The sequence below is a fragment of the Meleagris gallopavo genome, chromosome 4, assembly GCF_905368555.1.
Source record: "Meleagris gallopavo chromosome 4, MGAL_WU_HG_1.1, whole genome shotgun sequence".
Classification (NCBI taxonomy): Eukaryota; Metazoa; Chordata; class Aves; order Galliformes; family Phasianidae; genus Meleagris; species Meleagris gallopavo.
The window spans coordinates 39,737,296-39,763,779 of NC_139407.1; the positions used below are offsets into that span (position 1 = coordinate 39,737,296).

At 40.8% G+C, this 26,484-nt stretch overlaps 1 protein-coding gene and 1 long non-coding RNA gene across 3 annotated transcripts in view; one reads left to right on the plus strand and one right to left on the minus strand.

Annotated features, from left to right (window-relative positions):
- Window positions 1–6,526, minus strand: LOC146544479 (uncharacterized). Of its 2 annotated transcripts, none has more exons than XR_014883074.1 (3): window positions 6,393–6,526; window positions 4,578–6,152; window positions 1–1,536 (listed from the first exon to the last, which is right to left on the minus strand). It is a non-coding gene; the product is annotated as an uncharacterized LOC146544479 (long non-coding RNA). The 2 variants fall into 2 exon arrangements; XR_014883073.1 differs by having other exon boundaries at window positions 1–4,367.
- Window positions 6,526–26,484, plus strand: part of METAP1 (methionyl aminopeptidase 1) — a 24,908-nt gene continuing 4,949 nt past the window's right edge. Inside the window, exons 1-9 of the mRNA XM_085222951.1 lie at window positions 6,526–6,658; window positions 16,622–16,673; window positions 18,794–18,906; window positions 19,787–19,847; window positions 21,040–21,131; window positions 22,007–22,090; window positions 23,004–23,142; window positions 24,052–24,183; window positions 24,834–24,977. Coding sequence (XP_085079077.1) covers window positions 6,545–6,658; window positions 16,622–16,673; window positions 18,794–18,906; window positions 19,787–19,847; window positions 21,040–21,131; window positions 22,007–22,090; window positions 23,004–23,142; window positions 24,052–24,183; window positions 24,834–24,977 — 931 coding nt within the window. The 5' untranslated portion in view covers window positions 6,526–6,544. The remainder of the gene's footprint in view (window positions 6,659–16,621; window positions 16,674–18,793; window positions 18,907–19,786; window positions 19,848–21,039; window positions 21,132–22,006; window positions 22,091–23,003; window positions 23,143–24,051; window positions 24,184–24,833; window positions 24,978–26,484) is intronic.

Sequence of the window (26,484 nt, forward strand, 5' to 3'; positions counted from 1 at the left end):
AGTGGTTTAGGGTATTGTTTCATTGTTTTTCTTTACTACTGGGAGATGCAAGAAAGCTGCCTTATGCTGTATTTGTTTGTAGATCACAGAAGCGTCATTGGTTATCACCAAAATGTCTTGGAACAGTAAGTTTCTGCTGTATTCTTTCTGCCATTTAATTTACATAAGTGTTATTTTTTTTAAAGGGAGGAGGTTTAATGAAGTGATGTGTTATCTGCCACCTGGTGTCTCTAAATAAAAACACAGCAAAAATATATTGAATATATTCATAACCTTTCATAGTACCATTATAAAAAATAAATACTGAAAAAGACTCACAAGAAAATAACTTGGACATGTTTTCTCAGTGATAACACAGAAATCGAGGAAGAAAAGAATGCTCCATTTGCAGTAGAAAGTTAAATCATGCTCAGGTGTTGAAAGACCACAGTCTCTAATTTGTACGCTCAGAAGGTATGTCAGTATATTCAGAAGCATTATTTTTTTGCCCTGTGACATGCTCTTTGATTTTATCTATTTTATAATATTTGGTTTCTAGTAATTGTTTACAGACTGTTTAATGTGAATACAGTAATTAATGAGCCTCCCTGTTTATTTGCCTAATGTGCTGCCAGATGGATCTGATATTCCATTTTACTTGTTTGGCAACCGCGCTCATGCTTTGACTGCCTCTGAGCCTCTTAACATAGATAATCCATCCAGAATCCGCTTCCTCACTGATCATTTTCTCTTCCGCTTCTTTTGTGTTTAACTTTGCATTTTCATTCTTAATGAACCATGTTTTATAGCCTTAAATGTCATTTTACTGAAAATAAGTGTGAACGCATGCTAATAATCAAATGATACTGAGTGCCACGTAGTAATTGGCTGCATTCTCATTTTCCTATGCAATACAGTGGTAACTGTATAAAGCCCCTGACAAGACAGGTATGCTTACTAACGGTTTTTAATAAGATAGACAAATATAGTACAACTTACCTTACTTCCAGTCAAAAAGGAATGCATTGTAATTTGTTATATGTTTTTCTTTGATTGCTTTATTAAAGAGGCCCAAAGCCTCTAAAGATGACATCAGAAGTTATCCAGCAACTTATAACAGCAATGAGAGGATTGTGAGTTACAGTAATCTTTTCTTTAAATCATTGACATATGTAAGTAAGGTCCCTTCCAAGTGGTGTGACTACCTTGTGTAGTGACATCATCTTCAATCTAAAAGGAAAATCAAGATAGATGTCAAAGAGGCATCGTGTATACATCCACAAAACCATACCTTTGGGCATTACAGTGGGGAAAAAAGAATGTTCTGAACTAAAGAAGTGTTAAATGCTTCTTCAGTAACCACTGCACACTTCAAAGCTCCATTAGTTTTCAGTAGCTGTTAGGAACATCTGTTTCCTTCTGCAAAGTATGGCATCAAAGTCAGAGGCACGCAAGTATAAAGTCTGATTGATCTGCACACTCATATCTTGGGTTTGAAAGGAAATGTAGCAAGTCACTCACATCACTGATCTCATCATCTTAGTTTGATTTTGAAACCTAAAAATAGAGAGAATTTTTAATTTTGATGAAATACAAGTCAATATAATGTTCCCACTGAATTAACTGGGCCAGAACTCCATGACTTTTCATTTGTTACTATAATTTTAAAAATGAAAGCTTTTATTATCTCAAGAAACATCCACAGTTTCTTGCAAATATGATACACGGTGGACTTTCTTGTAACTTGTTGGTTAAATGGGAATGTTTTCAATAAAATATCATTTTGTTTAAAAAGATGTAGCTTGTTGTCCTCTGTTCTTGTTCTGTTAGAAACAGACATTTTCATATGCATATACTGAAAAATGCTAAGATTACTGGATACCAGAAGAACGTTCGTGAATCAGGAGAGAACCATTTCCAAACCACAGCAAAAATTTTGATCCACTGTAGCAATATTTCAAGAATTGACACTACTTAAATAAAAAAAAAAAAACTGAAGGTCATGCAGAATCTTCCTCTCCACCTCTGCTAAAAGAAGGCATTCTTGGAGCATTATTGGCTTTGAAATAACCTGCTCCATTCTGAATTGTGGCCGTAATGGGCCTTTCAGTAATCAGGTTTGCAGTACCTCTAGTGGAAGGAACAAGACTGAGTCAGGGGCTTACAGTATATTGCAGCCTTTTTTTTGGCCTTTTGGCCCACAGAATTAGACAGACTTTGAAATCTCACATCATTTTTCTTTAAAGAAGAAAAATGGACACACATTTCTTTAACATAAATCTATTGGTATACAAGGAACATTTATAATTTTTAAATTGCATTTATCTATATCTCTCTAGACTAAGCCTATTTGCTTTGACCACAGGTTTGTCTTTTTCTCTGTATATTATTTCCTGCAAAAGCTATTTTTCATTTGTGTTTATGATCACGCTACACATTCTTTTGTGGTGATCTGTCAGATGTTTGTTTTCCTATGCACTTGTGATGGTTTTGCTATTTCTCATTATTACATGCATATACAGATGCATGCAACCAATGTAACTATACAATCAATGAATATACAGATGGTATGGTATATCCAGGAGCTTGGCTGATGTAATTATTATACTGGAGTAGGAAAAGAAAGACACTCACCCTATCCTGGGCTCACAAAATAGACTCCAGTGGAGCAGATCTCCAGAGAGATCCTTCACCACTGGCAGCCAGCTCTTAAATGGGTCTAGGAGAGGTGCAGCCAGGCTCCACCTCTTCCTGCAGCACAGGTGAATTGCCTTCACCTGTGCTCCTGTGGCTGACTTATTGCTCACCTCAGGTGATTAATCAGAGGTTCCGGCTGTGATTCAGCAGCCCCATACAGTAACTGTTGCATTTGTTATGGGAATCCTAGTAAATTCCTGTACCATCTGGCCAAGCCAAAGTTGGTATTTACATGTGGATTAGTGCCTGGGTGGTATTTTTTCATTGTTTCAGCTATCACTCAGCAAAATCATTTAAGTGGGTCTTCAATGAGTCTGAACAGAATACAGCCAATATACCCAAGAGCTTTAGTTGCAAAGTGCAATTACTCTATCTCCTCTACTGCAACATATAGAAGCAAAGAGAGCTAAAGCACTCTCTTAATTAAGTAATATAAAATTCAGTGGCTATTTTCTTCTTAAGTAGCAGCTGTCTCAGTTGCCAGCTGTACTTGCTTTCTTGTAGCAACTACCTGACCCATGAGACATCGCTGACCTCTCCTGCCCTCATTTGCTATCCTCACTCAGAACTTTTGGAGAAGTTCTGAGGATAGCAGGAATACAGCATTGTCATAAATAGAGGATCATGAACAGGCTGTAACATTTCTGACTCCTATTCTCCTCTTGTGTGTGTCTGTGACACGGGGAGACAAGCAGCTAGAAAGTGACAAGAAAAGCCTGGCAGAGAAAAAAGAGCTCTACTCAAGTAAGGTCACAGCAAAGATCAATGAAATTCCCTGCTGAGAAAGCGTACCACCAGATAATGGAAAATGGCAGCAGACAGACCTCCAAGAGGCATGAATCGGTTCACTTATCAAATAAGAGAAGTCAAGATCAAATTGGGAAAACAAAAGCATTGAAATACCACAATTTTTGTATGGGGATGACAATATAGAGCTGATTAAAAGGTAAAAGACACCACAACAAAAAAATCTTGGGTCAAATCTTTCAGAGTTTTTTGGTGATGTGTGAATACAGTTAGTGTCCTCTCCAAAGACAGAAGAGGACAAACAAGCAACTTCATAAATTCCTCAACTGGTAAGTTCACTGTTCTTCTACTTACATTCATTTAAAAACTACTTTGTTAATGCACGCATCACTGGCTTCTCAAAGTAAGCAGTCAAACAGTTTGCTTTTATTTGGCACTTCAGAAAAGCAGCAAATAAGCAAAATTAAGGCACAGAAGGAACCCTATCTACTTGTTACAATGGGAGACCTGTTTTCCCCCCTCTACCTACACCATTGTCAGCTGCTACAAAATTAGCCCAAATGTACAGCAACATTGTACCAGCAAGGCTACTGACAATTCATTCCCATGTTACACTCAGCCATGAAATTAAATGTGATTTAAATACTCATAAAATTTAGTAAAGTATCCAAAATTAATAAAGATGATTAAACTGAGATCTCATCAAGAAGCAGATGACATCCAGTGAGCAGAGCACACTGGATTACAACAACCATAGCACTGCAGGTTTTTTGTACCACACCAGTGGCACACAGTACTTGTAAACCTTGTTTGACCAGTTAAGTGATGCTTACAGCTCCTTAGGGTTCTTTATATTGCACAAGTGGCAACTAAGATGTACGAAGAAGCAAAGAAGGCATTCAGTAACTCAGTCTTCCTCTCGTCCTTGGTGGTGATGTTCCCCACTGCAACCAATAAAGGAGATTCTCCTCAGCCCTCCTTCTGTCGTTAATGTATTTACAAAAACATATCGTAAAGATATTTCATGGACTTTGTTGCCAATTGGTTTCCTGCCTTCAATATTTGGACCGAAATGCTGTCACAGCATGAAGAGTATAAATCAATACATAGCTATTTTTACCCACTGAAGAAAATAAGAGGTGTAATTTTCATACCTTGAGAGCATCCTAGAATCATTTACTAATTCAGCCTGGTTTCTGTAGAAATACTGTGAGGGTGATACAATATGACTGATGTTAGAGAAATGAAGGCGAGAATTGTCAGAAGTATTCACAGATGTCACAGGTGTCTACTTGCAATTACACTTCTGTAACAGCACGGTATCAAATTGCTTTGGTTGTTTGACTATACTAGACTATACTATACTAGAGAATGTGTTAATCACACCACAAACGAGGACTGCATCCTTCGTTATCTGTCCCTTGGTCCTGTAATCAGCTGGGCTATACAGCCAGTTTTTACCTTGTGACATAAGAAAGCAAGTACATCTGCACGGGTACGCTCACTGTGATAGAAGAATAGGATGCGTGCTTTTTTGTTCTGGAGTTAGCAAGTAGAAATTGCATTCGCAGTTTCCTAAGAAATATTTTATTAGTAGTAGTAGTATTAAAAACTGGTGCAGGACACCAAAGGGAACGGAACACAATATAAAAGCAGAAAATGGATTTTGAATCTCTGGGGAGTTATCTGGATGCCAGGAAGAGAGGGTATTTTGTGTAACAAGATCAGAATGTAAACTGGTGCAGTTCCACTGAACTCAGTGAAACTGAAGCAGGCTTTACTACACAAAAGAGAATCTGATCCTACAGCATTTTGACTGAAATAACAGGCTGTGCCTGCTAGCTAGAGGTAAGACAACAGAGATTTAGGCAAGGAGTGGGATTCCAGGACTAATGGCTGGATCTAGCAAATGTGCTCTGAAGTCTTTGCAGCTATTCTCCTACACATAAGGCATCTTGCTGTGTTCTTTTCAAAAAGCAACTTCCTCTTGCAATATAAACCAGAGAGAAGTGTCTTGCACTGATGTTGGATGAGAGATGTTCTAGTACATACTAAGAATAGTTTCAACATCAGTGTTCAGATAACATAAACACAATGAGCTTTATCAGCACAGACAATACCTTTATGGAGATCAACTGATATAAATGAGAGAAATACAACACTTATTAGTCACATGTTTTTATGGGATGGAAACAGATCATTTATGTCTGGTGTTTCTTTTTCCAGGAAGAAAACCAGCAGCTTCCAGTGTCAGTGGCACTGTGACTGCAGACTGCTTTTCTTATGTTAGTTACCACCTAATTGAATCTGACAGCTTTTCCCTCCAAATGAGCTGGAAATAGGATTATTATAAGCTATGTAGACCTACAGACCAGTATCAAGTGCCATAATTCTTAGTGTAAGAAGGTATAACCTAAGAATCAAATTTATGATACAGCTGCATTGATTAAAACCACAAGAACAGTGCAGTTTGAAACACGCACTTACACCACAACTCGTTTCAAGTGTGATCAGACGAAACCCCCAGTGCCGCACGCACACCTCTGAGTTCCGACGAGCTTATCCCTCATCCTAAACGCCCTTTACAGGTCACTCCATCAGCAGCGCGCATAAGGGCTTCAGCCGCGAGGTGAGGAGCCGAGGACCCAGCTCCAGCCTCACCCCACCGCCAACCCGCTGGGCCGTCCCGCCGCGCGGCCCTCCACGGCTGCCGGGGTTCCAAAGCACATCTGTAAGACACACGGAAACGCGACGTCAGCGCCGAGCCGCGGGAGCTGTCTCCACGCGCCACACCTCATTTTCCCACGACTCAATTTCCCTGCACCGCCTCTCCGCCCTGCCTACGCAAGGGCCGTTCGAGGCAATACCCCTGGACGCACGCTCTCTCCCGGTTGCCTCAGAGGGCGTTTCAGGAGCTCCCGGCCAGCCCTGCCGCCACCCCGTCCCAAACCGCCGCCCGCTACCGTTACCTCACGCGCCCCTCGCCGGTCCCGCTGCCGGTAGCCGCCACTCGGCGTCTGCGCGGAGGGCGAGAGGGAAGAGAAGGGCGGCACGGCGGCTCCGCCCAGCCCAGCCGGCGGCTCCTCCCCGCCGCTCGCCGCGCCTGTGGCAGCCCGGCAGCATGGCGGCCGTGGAGACCCGCGTCTGCGAGACGGCGGGCTGCAGCAGCGAGGCCAAGCTGCAGTGCCCCACCTGCCTCAAGCTGGGTATCCAGGGCTCCTACTTCTGCTCTCAGGTGAGGCCCCGGCGCCGCTACCCTCGCCTCCTCGCCCCTCTTCTTCCCCGCTTCCCCCTCGCCCCGCCGGCTCCGAGGGGCACCCGCCCGGTGCCCACTGCGGGCCGGCACTCCCTCGCGGCCCAGGGTAGCTGCGAGGCGCCGGGCCGGGCTGGCGGCGGCGGCAAGGTGTCGGCCGGAGCCCTTCGCCGGGCCCGGCGGCCGCTTCGCTTGCGGGAGCACCTCCTGCTCCTCGGCTCCGGGAGCGGCGTGGGGGCTCGGGTAGCGCTGCCCCGCGCCGGAGGGCGCTTTGCCTTCCGCGGGGAGGAAACGTGGAGGCGGGGAGGAGGAGGGGGAACGCTATGGTGAGATTTCCAGTCGGCGAATGAGACCGGTGCGCCAGTGCCGGCGGCGGGCTGCTCTCTGCCTCGCGTGCCTCACGCCGGCCTGGGCTCGGCTCCCGGCGGGCGCGGATCTGCCGCTCGGCCCCGCGGGAAGTTCCCCGGCCGGGGGAGGCGGGGCGCCTCGGCTCGGCGTGCCGCGGGGTCCGCGGCGCAGGGAAAGGCTCGTGAGGGGGTGCGCGGCTCCCTGTGAGCAGTGCCTCCCTTCCTGAGCGCGGGCTTAGTCTCCATGCACGGGCTTAGTGAGCACAATGAGGCGTGCTCGTCAGGTTCCGGCGCGTGTGCCTCTGGGTCTGCATCAGCTCCGGGAATGGAGTTGCGTGGCGTTACCAAACGCAGAGGACTTGTTGCTCCGCAAGCAGTGCTGCTTCCTTTAACTAAAGAAGAGCTCTGGGGAGAACGATCTGGTGCTCTGCTTCCTTTTTTTCTTTTAAATGTCTGTGGATATTTTACTTCCAGGCTACAGAGCAAAAAGGTTCAGGTTGGGCCAATTCCTATGTAGCTGCACACTTCAGGCCTCAGCTCTCATCACACCTCACCATGGTCCTAGTGTGCGTAGGTCCTTTCATTAAACCGAAAGGACTGCCTGATGGCTGCGTGGTGGGTTGGTTTGTTGTCTGTGTTTTTTAACAACTTGGAAATGCGTGGTAAAATATATGGCTGAAGGCTTTGAGCCTTTTGTATGTGCCATTGCTGCTAACATCCAGTGAGGAAATATGATTCATAGGTCATTGGTGGAATTCGCGCAAGAAAGTCATTGGAAGTCTGTTGATAAACTTCATGAAAGCTTTTAACCTCCTCAGCTAGATTAATGTACTAATTGAGCAACGTGGTTACTTCTGAGTCGGAATATAAGCTGATAGTTATCATTTGCATAGGGCTCGAGGAGAACTCCCCATTTGAATGTAACATGCTCACTGTACTGCGTCTGCTGCTTCCCCAGAGCCTCTGGGTAGGAGTCAGTGCTGTTACGTGGACTGCAACTCAGAGTTGTGATGATTCTGTGCATTCGACTCCAGCATGGTTCTTGAAGGTGGCTTGTAGGGTTTGCTCTGCATTTTAGTACCCGTTTTGACATGTCTGATGTTCGTCATAAATGCATCTTCAGCAAGTGCGAGTATTAACTGATGTTGACAATACCATTTTTTAACTGATCTAGCAAGCTCTTAAGCGAAGTAATATCTTTGCTTCTCTCTGTCCTATCCCCAACTCTCTTTAGATAGGTTGCACTGATTCTTGTCTATGCATTAAGTGTAGTTGTTTTGAAATATCTGCTAGTGCCATAAGGCAAAATTACCAGAAATATTTATTGGCTTATTAAAGTAGGCTTGTAAAACTGCCTTGTCTAGGAGGTAAAGTATTGGACTGTTAGTTCTGAGTGACGATGAGTGTGCTCTTTCTCCTTATTGCCTTGGTCAGTCAAGTAGGTAAGCATAGTTGTTCCCTGTATGAAAGGTGCTTTGAAAGTCTGGGGTGAGTGAAGCATGTCATAGAAAAGACAAGGGAATTAACAGCAGCCTGCTTTCGAGATACACAAAAAGCATCATGTACTGGGAAACCTCATGTTCGGCCTGCAGGGAGGAACATCAGTCCCCCATAGTCCTCTGAGTTGTCTGAGGTGTGCCTTGGAGGAGTTGGAGATTCACAAGCATCCTGTGAGTGCCAAGTGCTGTTGAGATGAGAAGGTAGATTAGATGCTGCTGAAAACATGGCTGTCCATTTGTATGGGCACTGTGAGGCTTATTGTCACTGCTCAAAGGGATCTTCTAAGCCAGGATGTTTTCTCTGACCTCTCAGTAAGTTTCAGCCAATAGTGCTGGAGTGGTCAGCATCTGTGTAACTTTTCCTAAGGTTTCTCCTGAGTGGTTTCCTTTCTACAGTGGCATTACATGCATAAATAACTTCTCAATAAGCTAGTAAATGAAACTAGGATATTATTCCACTTCAGAATATAGCCTGCTTTGTAGCTGTCTGTTACCTAAAGGCACAGTCTATTCCATCCCTTTGAGGTTGCAGGTTTCAAACCCTTCCACTGAGCTGGACCCGATCCTTTGGTGAGCTGCTTCTGGGGTTTTTAGGACTTTATTTTAATGGAGGAGCAGCATTTGCATCAAGTTTGCTGCTAATCAGTTTCTTGAAGCTTTGCTAGATCAGAAAGCATTCTACCCGAGAGCAGACTTGTGCCCACTCTGGCCCTGCTGTGAAGTTTCTCTGTTCTTACTGAACACGCAGTGGTAATAACATGCATGCAGCCTCTTGCTCTGGGCACAGTGCAGGACTGGAGTGGCAAGCCACCTGGTGTCTCTGTACAGGCACAAGTGCTAGATTAATCAATCTGCTTGAAGCCTGCAGTAGCTTGCTCATACTGCTGAAGCTCCGGTAAGAGCTGAAATCACATTTGCAGGAGTGCATTTTCTCTGGTGCTGAGATTAACTGCTCTGAGAGGTAACAGATATGGAAGGATACGTTTGGATTATCAGTTGTGATATGTGCTTTGTTACAACAAATGAACACGGGTAGCATAGGGCTGAGAATCTCAGCGTGGCGAGGAAGTCATCCTGCGACTTACCAAACATCATTTTTCCATCACTGTGCATACAGAATTGAAGTGAACTTTTCAGGTAAGCTGTATTAAGACAATGATTTCCCCAGTGAATTTATGGGTTGTGTTTCTCCTTCCTTTGATAAAGGGCATTATTCTAGTGCCTGTCCCCCTTCTGCATCAAAAAAAGGACATCTCAACAACGTGCCCTGAAAATGCTTACTCTGAAGTCATTTGACATCCTCGAAATTGCCTTTGAGATAATACAGTTTCACCTCTGGATATATGCACCTCATAAGCTGGATACGCAGCTGAAGGGTGTGCTAGTGGTGGGTCGTAAGTGGAAAGAGGCTGAAACAGCTGGGCGCCAGCCTCACCTGGGGTTTTACACAGGTAATGGAGGCAAGATGTAGGCGGCTTGAAAGTATACCAGTTGAACCCTGGCAGTACTTTTTTTTTTTTTTCTTTCAGTCCAAAGTATAATAAGAGGGCATATTCTGCTGAGGGATTCTGTCTGCTGTTAACCTTTGGTGTCTCATTTAACCTAGTCAGTCAGGTCCTGTTGCTGCTAGCTGTCTGCCACTGCCTTCTATGGATTTATCAGCATAGACTCCGTTACTCTATGTCCCCAATGTGCAAATAACAGACGCCCAGCATTGCATCTCCAGTGTGTTGTTTCTCTTAGTAAGATAAATTTGCAATTTAAAGATCTGTCTTTATAGACATGTGTCACTTCTGCGTAAATTATATGTACCTATTCAGTTGGTGTTTAAATGCACCATTTGTATCTTTATATGCCTTTTCTAAAAGCTACTGAATGATACACAGAAGCAGTAACTGCTCTTGAGATTTTCAGTTACCTCTTTTATATGACCTTTCTAATTATACGTTGGTCTCTTACTAATAATTTTGCATTGCTTTGCTGAACTCTTCCTCTCTCATGCTATTCCCATCTATATAAGTGTCTCAGACTAGACAGAGCTGTCTGAGATGTTCTGTGGTGTGGACTGTGGATTGGTGTGGGGTCATTTCCCTGCCAAATTCAGAAGGATCTATTTCTAGGCTCATCATGGAAACCTTCTCTTATTATCAATTCAGTGGCCTTCACTGCCTATTTCTTTCTTTCTGATATTTGAATGCCACAGATGGTTTTTCTGAACTGTATGTTGTGCAGCTTCTCTCTCACAGGGGTGGATGGGTGGGTTGTGAGTGGAAAGAGACCGAGGCAGCTGGGCGCAAGCCTCACCTGGGGTTTTACACAGGTAATGGAGGCAAAAAAAAAAAAAAAAACATTTGGAGGTGTTCTTTAAATCCCACTGAGGAAGAGATGCTACTGTTTTCTTTGTGACTGTGTAATGATGCACCTTCTTTCTGGGAGATACGTTTTCCCTGATATTTACACCTAGTTTACTCCCAGATCTGGGCCCTTGATAACTTTGAGTACTCAAGGTCACAGTAATTTATTAAAAATTGGGATCTTGAAGAGAGCAGTGGTATCCCCCTGACCCTGTCACCAGCACCACACAACTTTGCTGTTTCCTTTCACCTTCAGTGTGTTGGGTGTGGGGAACGGCGACCAGAAGAAACTATTTTTCGTCCTCTGTCATGTCATACCATAGGACATGAGTGCTGTATTTCATTCTTGGTGTGCTGTTCTTTGCTGTGCCTAAAATAGGCTACAGCCTGCTGCTTGGATCCAGCTGCAACAGTTACAGTTTTCTTTTGATATAAATGGTATGCTGCAGATAACTCTCTTCTAGGAATTTCGACAGATTCCCTAGGTGAAGAAGTTGGCATTTTTAGTTGCTTATAAATCCCCATACCTGTGGTAAGTGCCTGGTTATTGTTGAGACACAGATGCAAAGTATGCGTAACTTCTTGAAAGCAAAACTTTGGGCTGCCAGGCAGGCTTCCTGAGCTGGTGTTCAGTGTACTGAGGAGCTGGTCCAGGTTGCAGTTCTCTTAGAAACACAGAATACTTAGAGTTGGAATGAGCCACTAAAGGTCATCTAGTCAAACTCCTCTGCAGTAAACAGGGACAGCGAGAGCAGGTTGCTCAGAGCCCCATCCTGCCTGGCCTGCAGTGTCTCCAGGGATGGGGCAACAACCACATCTCTGGACAACCTGTTCTTTGTTGGTTGATCTTTTCACTACTCTTAAAAACCACTTGTAAACCTCTGTAAATCTGATAGAGAGCTGCGAATCTGATAGAGTCCTTTCCTCAAAAAAGGACTCCTTCTAGGAGTCTTGGGGTGAGATCAGGCTTTAAATGAAAAAATGCAAGCTTTGCTAGTACCAAGATGTTACATGGAGGTGCAAGTATGAGTTCACTTCATCTGAAAAACTGGGGGGTCAGTTATGTCGCACAGGTTGCTCTTTGCATTTTGCAGTGAGTTTTTAGGTCAGCAGTTGTGTCTTCTGAACTTTTTCAGCACCTCAAAGAATATCAAGTTTGATATGGTGGAAGACAACTGTTTTATTCTAACATCAAATGTATTAACGGACTGTATTCCCTAAGTCACTTATATTTATGGATAAAATGTAAGGTTGGTCTGTGTTGTATTAAATATACATTGCTGGTAACATAATATTTTTTGAAGCTAAGTGTCATACTTTTTTTTGTTAGTTTTGTTTTGTTTGCATACCTTAAAGGTGGTTTGGTTAAACTCCAGTTCTCATTACATAAAATATCGCGTGATCTCAGCTTAAGCCTGAGACAGTTTTACACTCCAAAGGACGCTTTAAAAATCTATCTTGAAAAATTGCTCAGAATATTTTTAAATACAGTGTACTTCTTGGCACTGTTTCTTAGACATTTGCCTGACTATTACATCTCAGGGCATAATTACATGCAGAGCGCCAGCCAGTCTGTCCCCGCAGTCTCAATTCCAGCTGTCTCATTTTTTGCTGTAGAACGTGTATTTTTTGGAAATTCAGTTCCGTGGTTTTAAACGGTGAGTGCCGTGGATGGAGAGAGGTGCTTCTGTGGAAGCCAGATGCGAGCTGGAGCACCCATCAGCTGCCCACGCCAGGCTTTGGGCAGTGTCTGCACACCTGCCAATGCATGCAGTGTCGAGGGCCAGCTTGTGTGGAGCAGCTGTACCCAAAGGGGAAGGGGAGCCTGCCAAAGGCTGTGACAGCCCCAGGGCTGATGGCGAAGCACACTTCGGCTGAGCTGCTGTCTTGCACTCGTTCAGAAAAGCCTGCAGATAAGTATGTCTTGAATTCTGCGGTGCCTACGCAGCTTCCTGTACTTGAGTAATTTGTTTGAAGCTAGTTTGGGTATGTCTGTGCTATACAGAGGCTTGCAGTGTAAATATAGCCCAGTCTTGGTTCATTTAGCCCTTTTTTCTCCTCTGGCATTTCGCATTAGTTGTGCTTTGCTACCGCTTAATCCCACTGTATTGACAGTGAGCCACTTTCCTTCTATAACTTTAAAAATGACAGTTAAAACAGGAGAAAAATCCTTGCTGCGTTGATCAGTTATTTTAAAGGTGTTTCTTCTTATTGTTCTTCTAATGGCTGATTTGGAAGGAAAAAAAACCCAAACCAAACATATTTGTTAGTGAACTCTGTGTGTATACAGAAGTGCCCTCTACTGTGAAACAGATTCTGTCAAGCTGCACGAGTCTGCAGATATTTTAACCAGCAGATGCAGGACTAAGTCCTTCAGATGGAAGTAATGTAGAGAAATAACTTGGCTTCCATCAGCTGTTCCAAGAGGAATCTTTCCAGCTTGTGATGGTGATAGTGTCTTTAGTTATCTTTTGGTCAATGTACAGGTCCTAGTGAACGCTGTATTGTACTTGTCTCTACACACAGAATCAGCAGGATTGCTTTCAGGATGGCTCAAGAACAGAATTGTTACAGGTTTATGTATATTAATGGTCTCTAGCAAAAACAGTTGTGTTTTTTTGTCATATATAGTTGTATGCAAGATTGCTCTAAACAAATTCAGGATTGCTCCTCTGCACATTCCCTTTCACCTCTGCTTTTATTTTGTTTATGTGACAGGTGTGGGGCTCGTAATATCAGGAATACTGGTGGATTTTGTGATGTTTGAAAGAAAATCCAAGAAGTCTTCCAAGAAGCTTGAAACCAAAATTATGTTATCCCTGTGTGCTTTCCTTCTGAAGGTAGTTTATTTTGTCACACAGCTGTGCAAAGCTATGTGTTCCTTTCCATATAATAATAATAAAAAAAAAAAAAATAGGAAAGTACCTTGTTCACTTTTTCATTTTATTATTGAAATTCACTCTGAATATTGGATATTTTTTCCTGGGTTTCACTTATTTAATCACTGAAAATTTTTATGTAACATAGAAACATAGAAGAATTGTTAAAGGCAGGAATGGTAACAGGAAGGTTGAAGTAAATGTCTCAGCAGAAGGCTGAGAGGAGGTTCAGCAGAGAAGCCTTATCAAAAAGCAGGATTTTCTCCAGGAAATTCTCTGCGAAGTGGTCCAGATGGAGAGAAAGAGTGGCTTTCTTCCATGGCTTGTCAGGAAGACTGCTGTACAGACGGTGAGGGTGTCAGAAGCATTCAGAGGTCTGACGGTAGTGCTTCATAGCCACAGGGATGATTCTCCAGCCTGTGAAGTAATAGCGGCTGGATTTTATCTGAAATTACCAAAGCAGAGCTATGCAGATATGCCCAACACAGTGCTTGTGCAGTTAAGTTATTGGATGCAAGTGGTTTGTTTGTACCCTGTAAGTCCAGTGCTTATGGGATGCGTGTGCCTGAGCCTACGCCATCTAGATGGGTTGTTGGTGGATGCACTCTGTACCCTCTGAAGCCTTCCAGAAGTGTCAGACCAACACAGAGGTATTCATTGATGATACATTGTTCGTGGAACAGCCTGTGCTTGCACAAATGTTTTGGACTCGCTGTGTGTTCTTGTTGCTGTTGATTGATGTGCATGTGCACAATATATACAGGGCGTGTGTCTGGGATGCTTGGCTATACAATGGCAGTTGACAGAGCTGCTGTTCTTTTGGAAATAGAAATAAAGTGAAATCTGGGAAACATATTGGAGAGAGCTCAGACACATGGCAGCCTTATGCAGGATCCTCTTACTTTGGCTTACAGCTGCAGGAAACAAAAAGCCAACATAGAGACTGTCAGGTTATGGTGCTGGCAGCAGCATGGTGCTTGCTTGGTGTTTGCTGGTTATGAGCCAGCAAGAAGAAAAGACCTCAGAGAAGGGAATGGGATTTGAGAATGCTTCTCAAAATTTCATGGGGAAAGAAAAATTCAGCTACAGCCAGTAATTACCACAGTGGATGGATGTGTTCGTTCCCCAGTACTCCCTTATCTCCCAAGAAGTGGATTCTAGATTTGCAAACCTGGTTCTCCGTAGTCACTGCTGTAAGTTGTGTAATCTTCCTTCCATCTTTGGCACATCAGGTCTCTGTTCTGAAGTATAAGGAGATTAAAAGCATATTGGTCCTTCTAGTGTTCTTGAAATAGGGCTTTTAGCCTTTTTCTGTGAGTGTGTGTGTCTTAAAATAGACCTCAGTTAAAACCTACTCCTTTTCCCAGAGCTTTCCAGCAGAAAACAGATAATAATGCAGCACAAAGGTCTGTGCGTGCAGCAGGTTATACAAGCATGACAATAAAACCTACTGCTGCTTGTTCAACAAGATGTTCAACTCTCTTCTACACTGGTGCTTTCAAAGCGACCTGTTATCTGGTCCACTGTGTGGTACTGTGGTGTGCTGAGTGCCCATCTGGAGGTAGTGGAGACTTCAAGTGTGGTGCAAAACAAGACAACAAGGAACAGGTTGTGGTGATGAGGGCGGCAGGGTCTCTTTGAACACAGGCACAGTTGAGCACCACTTGACCGTGGGCTTTTGGATACAACTTGATAAGCACTGTTTGCAGAGACAACGGGAAGAAGATGGTGCTACAGGAGCAGACGGTTCTGATGGTGCAGTAGTAGCTGTAAAGCAGGGGCAGAATCTCACCCACAGGGCTTAGTTTGCAGCTCTGTTGTCTTGCATTCGTTTAGGGTTGTGTATATAGGTTGAATCCAGATGGTAGTTTTATGATGATGATTCAGCATTAGTCTTTCCTCATAAAGAAAAGCAGTTTGCTTCATGCCTTTTTCCTCAGAAATGCAGCAGTTACTGTAAATAATAGGATTTAACTGTTTCCTATCAGTTGGTTTCATAGCTATATTTACTCAAAACAAGTAATTTTCTAATTAGCACCATAGAGGATCGCCTTTAAATGCTTTCTTGAGCAGCTTTTTTACTTCCACCTCTCCTTTTTTTTCCATGTCTTTCCCTCATCTTAATCTTTCTGTACTCTACTCCAGCGGCCAGGCATTTCCTCTGCTCCTTTGCTGATTCATTGCTTGTCGCATGAAGTGCTCCATTTGTGCTTGGGAGGAAGAGAAAAATTAAAGGCTCCTTCACACACACTCTTTCCTTGCTTTCCATCTCAATTTCATCTACTGTTATGATTTGCATTTCTTACTTACATTCAGTAGCTCAGTCTTTTTCTCCAGTTAATCTAATTTGTTCCCTTGTGATTATGCTGGTTGACCTCTGTTGCTTCCTTATGCTGGGGAAGGAGGCTGAAGGGCTGCAGTTAGCAGGAGCCGGGGGGGATCACCCTGCCTGCTGCAATGTCCCAGCATGAAGTATGGAGGTGGTCCAGTTGAATGCTTACCTCTGTGCTTCCTGGAGCAGTGCAGCATTTCAGTCAGCCTAGAGTAACCATGGTGTTTAATTATTCTTTAAAATGATGAGGGGATGATATTTAGTGATAGGATTAGATCATTGTTCTTCATTTCGATGGGTCCATCTGTTTGGCTGTTTTTTGTGACTATTCTTACTCACAAGCAGTTGAAGGTTGTATTTCTAGTGCCGCGACTGGCAGTTACAGTAGCACTTACTGCAAGTTGCTACATGGGTTAACGCGTTCCATCTTTTATATTTTAAAGCACAGTTACTTCTTAGTTTTTGTGGAAATGACACGTCTGTTCAAGATGAAGCTACTTAAAAGTGTAATTTTTGTTTTCTTTGCAATTCTAGGAATGCTTTAAGGGAAGCTGGGCTACTCACAAGTTATTACACAAGAAAGCAAGTAAGTTTTTTACCCATATTAAAATTCTGTTATGAATGTGCATATGGAAATCCTTTTGGTGCATTTGCTCCCCTTTCCCCCAGTAGTGTATCATTGTTTTGTTTAATATAGTTTAAAAATGAAGTGTGGGAGATGGGGAGTATATTGGTGATAAAGTCGTATAGTGCAGTTTGCTTTGTGTCATTCCACACGTAAGTGTGCAGCTGCACCTGGAGTACCATACTCTGTTTTGGACTTCCCAGTACATGAGAAACTTGGCTACACTGGTGAGAGTCTGGCAAATGGCCACGATGGTGATGAAAAACTATAGCCTTTTACTTACGAGGAGAGCTGGAGCTGTTCAGCATAGAGAAGGCTCAGATGTCATGTGTATGAGTACCTAGAAGGAGGGTGCAAACAGGACAGAGCCACACTCCTTCCAGTGGTTCCCAGTGCCAGGACAAGAAGCTGTGGTCACAAACCAGAGTACAAGAGGTTCCATCTAAACACCAGGCAGCACTTCTGTGCTTTGCAGGTGATGGAGCACTGGCACAAGTTGCCCAGAGGCTGTGGAGTTTCCTCCTCGGAGATGTACAAAAGCCACTTGGATGTGGTCCTGGGCACCCTGCTCTGGGTGGCCCTTCTGCAGGAGGGGCTGGAGCAGATGGACCCAGAAATGCCAACCTCAACCATTCTGTGATCTTTTGTCAAAGAATGGTATGGATATCTAGCACTAGACTCCAGACATCTGAAATTTCATTATTCCTAGTAATCTACAGGTTAGACGAATTTCATTAAAATTTAAAATTTCAGACTGTGGTACACAAATCTCTATTTCTGTTCCTTTTTTTTTTTTTCCTGAAATATTCCTTTAGCTGAACTGCTAGGTATATGAACAGAGAAAGAGATCTGAAATAGAGGGCAAGGAGAATAATAAATCATAAGTCACTGCCATGATTGTATCATCCATAGCATTTTGATTCTTGATGTAGAAAAAAGGCAGTAAGGTGAGAATCATTTTGGGAAGTTTTTGTGATTCAGTGCTTGCTGAAATGCAAGCCGGTCAGAGTGCAGCTGTTCTGTACATTTCCCACTTTGAGGGGAAAAAAAAACTGGCAAAAATGTCATTGTGCACTGATGCAGCTATTGACAGGGGGATATATTGTAGATAGGATTTTGCCCAGCTTAGCTGAAGATGATAGAGATATCTGTATGTCTTAGTTGTGGCTCACAGATCTGGTACGGAAGTACTCGTAGACTTGTAGATTCTCCCTTATCTGGGGAACTAAAATAACTTAACTAGCCCCTAAAAAGAGAAAGCAGACCTCAGTTCTGCACCTGCCTTCCCCAGCCCAACCATCAAGCCTAACTTAAGAGGGAGTTGGGATTATAAAATGGTATGGTAGAAAACCAAATCCTCATGTCACTTACCTCCTCCTTTCCTAAATTCCCAAAAAACTCTTTTTTTTTTCCCCATGATAAGTTATAATAGTTGGAAATAGAACAGACAATTACAAATGTTTTCTCTCTTTCTGCCTTCTCACTGTAGAGTTCTCATAGTTCACAAATGCATTCTATATCCTTTTCGTACCTGCAGGAATAGAAAATTGGCTTTGTGGTCAGTGTAATTAATATAGTTGTGGTGTGTTCCTCTAATGCTGTTTATCTGACAGTAACTTTTTAGTCATATCACTAAATCCATGATCTTGCTGGCTTCCTGGATTACTGTTGAGCCCAGTATGAGTGGGCTTGGTTCTGGTAGCCCTTAAATCCTTGATGTCAAAAAGCACTGAAGCATCTCAAAGGAATCTGGAATATGGCTTAATGATAACTTTTGTTTTTTAAATTATTATTTCTCAGTGGTTCGTCTAAACTAATGTTATGTGGGCAGATGGTTCAGATGTCAACTATAGGGATTGAGAACCTTGTGTTAAGGTGTGCTGTGGTAGAACTCTTGCCATTTCTTCATTCTTGTGAGATATGAAAAGGGAAAACAAACTTAACCTACCAGGTTATGAGTTAACTATGAATGCTGCCAGATCTGTGTACCTCTGGGTTGCCCTTGGGACCCCAGAGCTTTTATTCTCTGTAGAAATGATTTTGCTGCTAAAATTTATTATTTCTTTATTTTGTCTTTTCAGAAGATGAAAAAGCTAAACGTGAAGTATCCTCTTGGACCCTGGAAGGTGACATCAACACAAATCCCTGGTCTGGTTATCGATATACTGGCAAACTCAGGCCACATTATCCTCTGGTAAGTAATAAGTTCCATTGTACTCCAACACTGGTGGAAAAAGTACATGTTATATTCTGTAATAACTAATGGACCAGAAGTCCTGTCCCTACTGCCTTCCATGTTTTAGCTGAAGGAGGAAAGTTTCTTTTACAGTCCTAACTTTATGGCGAAGGTGTATGTGACTGTGACATTATTGTGCCTCTTATTTTGTTTTAACTTTTGGTATATTTAAAAGGAAGGAAAACCCTATGAGGGAGCATGCATCAAAAATAGGTTTCAGTTCATGCTTTTTCTCTGTATATTCTGAGATTTATTCTTCAAAAAGCTGCTGCTAATTAAGAATTAAGATGTCATCTTGTAGCTGTTTGCTGCTCTTACCAGTAATGGAGCAGTCCACTTCAGAAAAAGTCAAGATTACTTTAGAATTTAAATAAGTAGCTTGATATAATTGTATGGTTTGAAATAAATTAGTGAATATACTGGTGAACAGCTCTGCTGAAGGAACAAAGGATATAGCACTAGAATGCTGTATTATCCTGCAGTAGAGTAATAAAGGATAACCGAAGTCAGTAATATCTTCAGCTATCAAAAGTGGGCTGAGAAAACAACCTCAGTATAGCTGTGTTTTTAAACTGGTAGAAATTTGTATGTGGAATAAGCCAAAATTTACAGAATTAATTACATTTTATTTACAGGTGTCTTTTCTAATTGTCACTTATTAGAAATCCTTCCTCTGTGGCATCCTCTCCATGGTGTCTATTACAGAGAACAGATCAACAGTGTCTGAGCATGTGTGTGTAGTGCCATTGGAGAAAGGATTTTGCGGCGTAGGTTTCTCCTTTTGTGACTGCTAGATGTATTCTTGCAATTTAACCATCTTTATGTATGATTTATTTAGACACCAACAAGACCTGTGCCAAGTTATATTCAGAGACCAGATTATGCTGATCATCCACTAGGTAACTTGAAACAATTCACAGTTATGGAGCACTGAATTTGCATTTTCTTTTCTTTGATTGAGGAAACATTTAGAGCATGAAGGATGTGCTGGAAATGGGAATCTTTTTTTTTTTTTTGTATGTTATTTCATTTTACTTCTTCCGCCCCCTTCCCCCCCCCCCTTAACGATATAAAAGCATGAAACTAATAGTAGTTACAAGGTTGTATTTTATTTTGTTGTGCTTTTCAAGATCAAAGTTTGTAATGAGTTATATTTCAGAGGTGTTCAGGGAAGAAAAGGCAAAGACATGCAAATTGTATTCCTCTGGTTAACTTCATAACATGTAGCAAACATAGCAGAAGTTGCTTGACACAGATGAACTTTGGTAAGCCATTCTCAATGACATGTTGGAAATGAGTTAAAACACCAACATAGAAAACTCTAATGAGCAGCACCTATAAGAAAACTATTAAATGACTTCCAGCTATCTTTAGGTGCAGAAAGGATAGATGCAAAATTACTTGCTTATTTTCCACTTTTTTCTGTGGCTTTGGACTTCTCTGTTTCCCTAAAAGCTGCTTAGAAGTCTGTTGGAATTATTTCTATATTTTCAATGAGTCTTTCATTATTCTTTACAGAATATAAGTACTTAAGCAGCACGAAATGCTGTTTGTTGCAGGTCATTCATCTAATAAAACTGAACTTGCACAGAATCTGTTAGGAAAAACTTTGATGTATTTATCAGTTGGTTATTGCAGTAGTTTAACTAGAGATAGTTGCAAGTTTATATAATCCTTTAATGGCTATTTTGGATTATTATTTATTTCCAAAGTAGCTTAAAAATACTTTTATATGAATAAAATACTTCCCTTAAAATTATGATCTTAAAGTTGTGTTTTGAGAACATTTTGACTGGCTGGACAAATTGTGTGCGGGAAGTAAATGGGCATTCTGAGCACGTTTGAGCGTTACAATGTTGAGGAAGGCTTATAAGTTCAAATTAATCTGGCTAATGATAATAATGTTATGACTGGTGTGTGTGTTACTTTAGCCTGTGGTGAGAAAGTACATATTTTTGTTGCTCTTGGTAAGCTAATTAACTTTCTTGATTGGTCATGTGTAGCAATCATTCATCCATATAATGTTTTTTGTTTGTTTACCTCCTCTTTTTTTTTTTCTTTTTTTTTTTTTTTTTTTTTCATTTCCCCCAGGAATGTCTGAATCAGAGCAGGCTTTAAAAGGAACTTCTCAAATAAAAATACTCTCACCTGAGGATATAGAAGGGATGCGAGTAGTGTGTAGGGTAAGGAGATCTTGATTTTTATTACAAAATGCTTTTATTCTTTAAAAACATACTGTAAAATAACCAATTAGTGACAACACATTTGAGAATCCAGATTTCAAACTGTTTAAGTTCTGAAAAATATTTTGAGAAATCTTGTGTTTTATGTGCCTCCTCATAACTCCAACTTGCAGTGAATTATTTTGTAAACAGAAAGATTACTTTTATCCATTTTCTGTCTTTGTCATTACTTGTGGGAAATAACTTGTGGCTGAAATGTTGTTACTGCTAAGAACATATTTTATAGCACAAATGAGATCAGTGTGTTTTCTTCTCTTCCAGTTAGTGCCAAGCTAAAACTAAAAAACAAAACCAAAACAACACCCCATCACTAACAGTTTATTAAAAAGAGCTGTTCAGAGAATCATTTGAGTTGGATGGAACCTGTTCAATTGTAATCAATTGCTTGTGCATAAAATCAAAATTTAAATATATGTAGGTAGTCTGGTTTATGTTTGTGGTATTTGAGAAAATTGTGATCCAGTGCTGTCTTGACATGGCCCTGGACTACCTGCTCTCAGTGGCCCTCCTCATACAGAGAGGGCCAGATGATTTGCAGAGATCCCTTCCCACTCCAGTGGTTCTGTGAAATCTAAATTGGGTTATTTTCAAATGGAGCATTTGCAATTGGAGTGTCTTCAAAATATTCTCTGAGTCACTGAGGTGACTTAGTAATACAAGCTGCAGAAATCTGGAAGACCTTCTGGAGTCCCAGTCTACCTGGCTTTCTTATCAGTCTCAGTGTAGCTGTCTGTTGAAAATGGGTTGGTAACTTTCCAAGGAGTAGCTCTGATTTCATTTTTAAGTCATTATTTTTTTTGTTTCCTCATTTGCAGCTTGCTAGAGAAGTATTGGATGTTGCTGCCATGATGGTGAAAGCAGGTGTAACTACTGAAGAAATTGATCATGCTGTCCATTTAGTAAGGTTATTTTATTGTTTTTCTGGTGTTTTCAATTGCTTTGTTCTCTGTCTTTATTTTGGAATCAGTGTTGCAGAGTTTTCATTGTTTGTTACATGAATTCTTCCTATATTTTGAGCTATTTCCCATTTTGAAGCTAGTAAGTAGTGCAGATGTTGCAGAGTAGTGCAGAAGTATGTTATATAGCACCATGATGGATTCAAAATAAGCCCCAGATTAGGAAATCCTGTGACTCTAAATCAGCATCTTTCCTTTCATCATATTTCCAGCTTCAGACTCCCTCTGAGTTTCTTCACCCGTTTTCCTTGTTAACATCACACAGTTTTATTTCTTTTAAATCCTTTGAGCTCCACAGATATCACTATATAAAGAGTATCATATGATGATACGTATTTAGGCCATGGACTTTTGTGCTCAGAGTTGTTAAGATGTACAGAGGAGAAAGTTTGTTTATTTATGTTTGGGAGTCAGAACTGGGGAGCCTGAGATAGAATTGAAAAGAAGCAGTTTAGGGTTTTAAAGGTGGTGGGGTAAAAAAGTGGTGCTAAGTCTTGTTTGGTCTAGTGGCTTTTTCAAAACTGTGAAAAATTTTAGACCTGGTACTTAAAAATAGTCATTGAAAATGGCTGTTTTTTCATTCGATTAAATATTTCCATGCTTTGTTCTGCACCTGAAAATTTCAGCGTTCATAGTTGAACATAAAAAAAATGAATGGAAGCAAAATGAAGATAGCTTTGCTGTCTTTCTGTTTAAAAGATGCAAAGCATAGCAGAATACTACAGTGCAATAAAAATGCTTGTAGAATCTTATTTTTAGGAGTCACAGCATTTCAAAATATTCTTACTGGAAGGCTGTTGTTTATGATTTTATTTTCTACAAAATGTGCTAATGCAGAGTGTATTTTCTCAATTAGGCTTGTATTGCAAGGAATTGCTATCCTTCTCCTCTGAATTATTATAATTTCCCTAAGTCATGTTGTACATCAGTGAATGAAGTGATCTGTCATGGAATTCCTGACAGGAGGCCATTACAGGAGGGAGATATCGTTAATGGTAAGGGCTATGAGAATTAACTTTCACATTTCTAATCTTCAACACTTCTACTTTCTACCCAGTTAAGCCATTCAGTAAGGTGAAGTTTATCTAGCAGACAACACAATTGGAATAGCTTCTTAATAGAAGCTTTTGTTCTCGTTTACTAGTTAACATCTCTGCATATTTAAATGATGCTAGAACAATTTCAAAAGCACTTTAAGAGCTTTATAATTCTTCTACACTGATCTGTTTATAGCATTACTTTAGTGCCTGAGTATTCTTGATACTGAATGTTTAAATTATTTTGTTCAAAAGAAAAAAGTTTTAAGCCATCTGGTATATTTTCTTTCTTAGGAATAATACTGGAAGGTTCTTAGGTATTTAATGTTCACCATGAAACTTTTTTGGCTGGAAGCGATGGGTTTTGGCATTTCAATTTTTGCAAAAATGTGACTCGTTTTAAACTTGCATAGAAATAGCTGAAGTTAAAATATGACTTGGAACACGATTACATACCTACTTAAATTTAATTTTGTCCTGTTAGTGCTGGAGTTGATTTTCAGGAAATATTTTAACCAGGTAAATCACCATGGAATTATGAGATTATCTTTTGTGTTCTTATGTTTTAAGTAGAAAACCAATCATAAACTTTTCATGGCTGCGTTGCATAGATACTGGGTTTTTTGACCATTTTAGTTTTTCTTAAATTGTTGACCGGTGAAACACTATCTTATTGATTTACTTCTACAATAGCAATGAGTAAGTGTGAGAATTTATTCTGTTGGAATAGTTTACATCAGGAATTCTTCTGAAGTGTTCTTGTATCTTTGCAATTACAATACTATATTGTATGTCGTTTTGTCCTTTTGATAATCAAGAGACAGAAATACAGACATAACTTTATTATGTGCCTGATATTCTTTGCAGTGGATATTACTGTCTATCGTAATGGCTACCATGGAGATCTGAATGAGACATTTTATGTTGGAGAAGTTGATGAGGGTGCAAAGAGGCTTGTCCAAACGACTTATGAGTGCCTAATGCAAGCCATTGATGCAGGTAAACCCTCGTGCTGCAGCCTGAAGTTTTACAGTTTTGGCTCTCAAACATAAGTGCTCATATTTGACATTACCTGGGAATGACTTTTGTTGCAGAACACAAAAGTGCTGTGCACATCTCTAGCAGATGACATCTATTATATAATACACTGATTAAAGATACACTTCCATATGTGGTTGTCGCAACATTTTATTATAAGTGTGGGTTTACGAGTAAAGTGTAAGTGATGCTGAGGTGATCCACATATGTTGATATTTACGTAGAGACAACAGTATTGGACAATTACATGAATAAAACATCCTTAATCTGAATTGTTTAGAGCATGTGAAGAGCCAAGTTTTTGGAAGACCAATGTGCCTTTCTACTTCTCTAATTTATATGGCATTTGTAACATGAACCAGTAATGCAAAACATTGTTTGAAGACTTAAACACCATATCTCGTTGCCCCAGCAAACTTAACTGTTTCGTCTTATACCCACTTACATACTTGGTGAATTAAGTGATCATAGTGGAGGGACGAAGCTGTTTGCTAAAGTAGGTGAGCACATGAAACACGATTGTTACAGAGGTGATGTTAGCCTGAATGGTGTTAGGTGATTAGTTTCAGTGAAAGAAAGCTCTATAAATTTGTATCTTTTAAATTTTGCAGTAAAACCTGGTGTTCGGTATAGAGAACTAGGAAACATTATTCAGAAACATGCTCAAGCAAATGGATTCTCAGTTGTTCGGAGCTACTGTGGGCACGGAATCCATAAACTCTTCCATACAGCCCCTAATGTGCCACACTATGCCAGTGAGTATTCCTTTTGCACCGTGCTACAGACAGGACATGCTTTGCAATGAATGCACCCAATATAGTTCTTGCTCATATTTTAGTAAAGCAGTATATTGTCTAACAGTCATTACGTTAGCATTTGTACACTTGTGAAATAATTTGTTTTTTGAACTTGGGATCATAAAGTGTTTCATGAAACTAAGTGGATGAGTTACATACCCAGTTATTGTGTAGAATGAGTAAGTTGTCAGCTTTTTTGTATCATTTTCTGATGAATCTCTCAGATCGATCCCTATTTAGCATGAGTAGGTAAGCATTTTCAGTCAGATCAAAGTGAAAACTTTATGACATTTCCTGATGTATATAAGTGCAGAGTGGTTTTGTTTTTGTTTGTTTGTTGCATGATGTAGACAGGTGATGTGCCTAAATCTGGATTCTGTTTCAATTCCCTTTTCTCCATTTGAATGTTATGGTGTTGTTGGAAATCATGCAGGGTGCAGAGGAAGAGGGATCTACCCCCCTTCTCCCTTCCACCTCCTTGGTGTTTTCAGCTTTAGTTTTTGGAAATGGTCATGTCCCTATAACTGTGGCAGCAGGACTGAGGGGCAGCATCCACAGAAGCAATAGAGAGAAGCTTGAAGATGAGCAGGCAACTAAGGACTGGAAAAATACCACAAAGCAGCAATAAACAGTTCACACCCACTTCAGCTGCATAACTCTCTTGATAGGACCTTCATTTCCTCAGGTCTGATGGATGCCTCTATCTCCACTTATTCCAAAAAGCTCCAAACAGAGGATGTACTTGTATCACAGCAGTCCAATATTTTGGCTTTCCTGGGCCACACTGAGTGAAAAGGAATTGTCTTGGGCCATGTATAAAATATATAACATAGCCAGTATATATAGATAACACCACCTCTTTTTTAATAAATATATGTGTTTTTAATTAAAATATATTTTTTCAAAGGCAACAGAAGTGTAAAACTACTGGCTTGGACACGTGTTGTAGATTATAATCACTTCTATAAAATGATTTTTCAGGAAATAGAAAAAAACAGTTAATCATCAGGTAGAAGGATATCAATTCCTAGTATTCAAATTTGGTGATGTATGATGAAGAGAATAGGCTGCCTGGAGAAGTTGTCAAGGCCAAGATAGATGGGCCTTTGAGCAGCCTGGTCTGGTGGAAGATGTCCCTGCTTATGGAGGGTTGGATATGGGGATCTTTAAGATCCTTTCCAACCCAAACTGTTCTCAGATTTCAAGAGAATCTGAATTCTGGACATGGAGGAACATTTTATATAAAATAAAATAATTTGAGAAAAAGAAAATTGTTCTTTCCAGGTTGATGGGGACTTTGAGCTTTTTTTTTTTTTTTTTTTTTTTTTTTTTTTTTTTTTGACTGAGCCAAAATGTCTGTTGCCAAGAAATGATACTGAGTTTTCCTTTTTTTTTTTTTTTTTTCTGTTTCCTTTTCTCTGTTTTCTTTCATTTGTGTTTTTTTGTTTTGTTTTGTTTTTTAAAC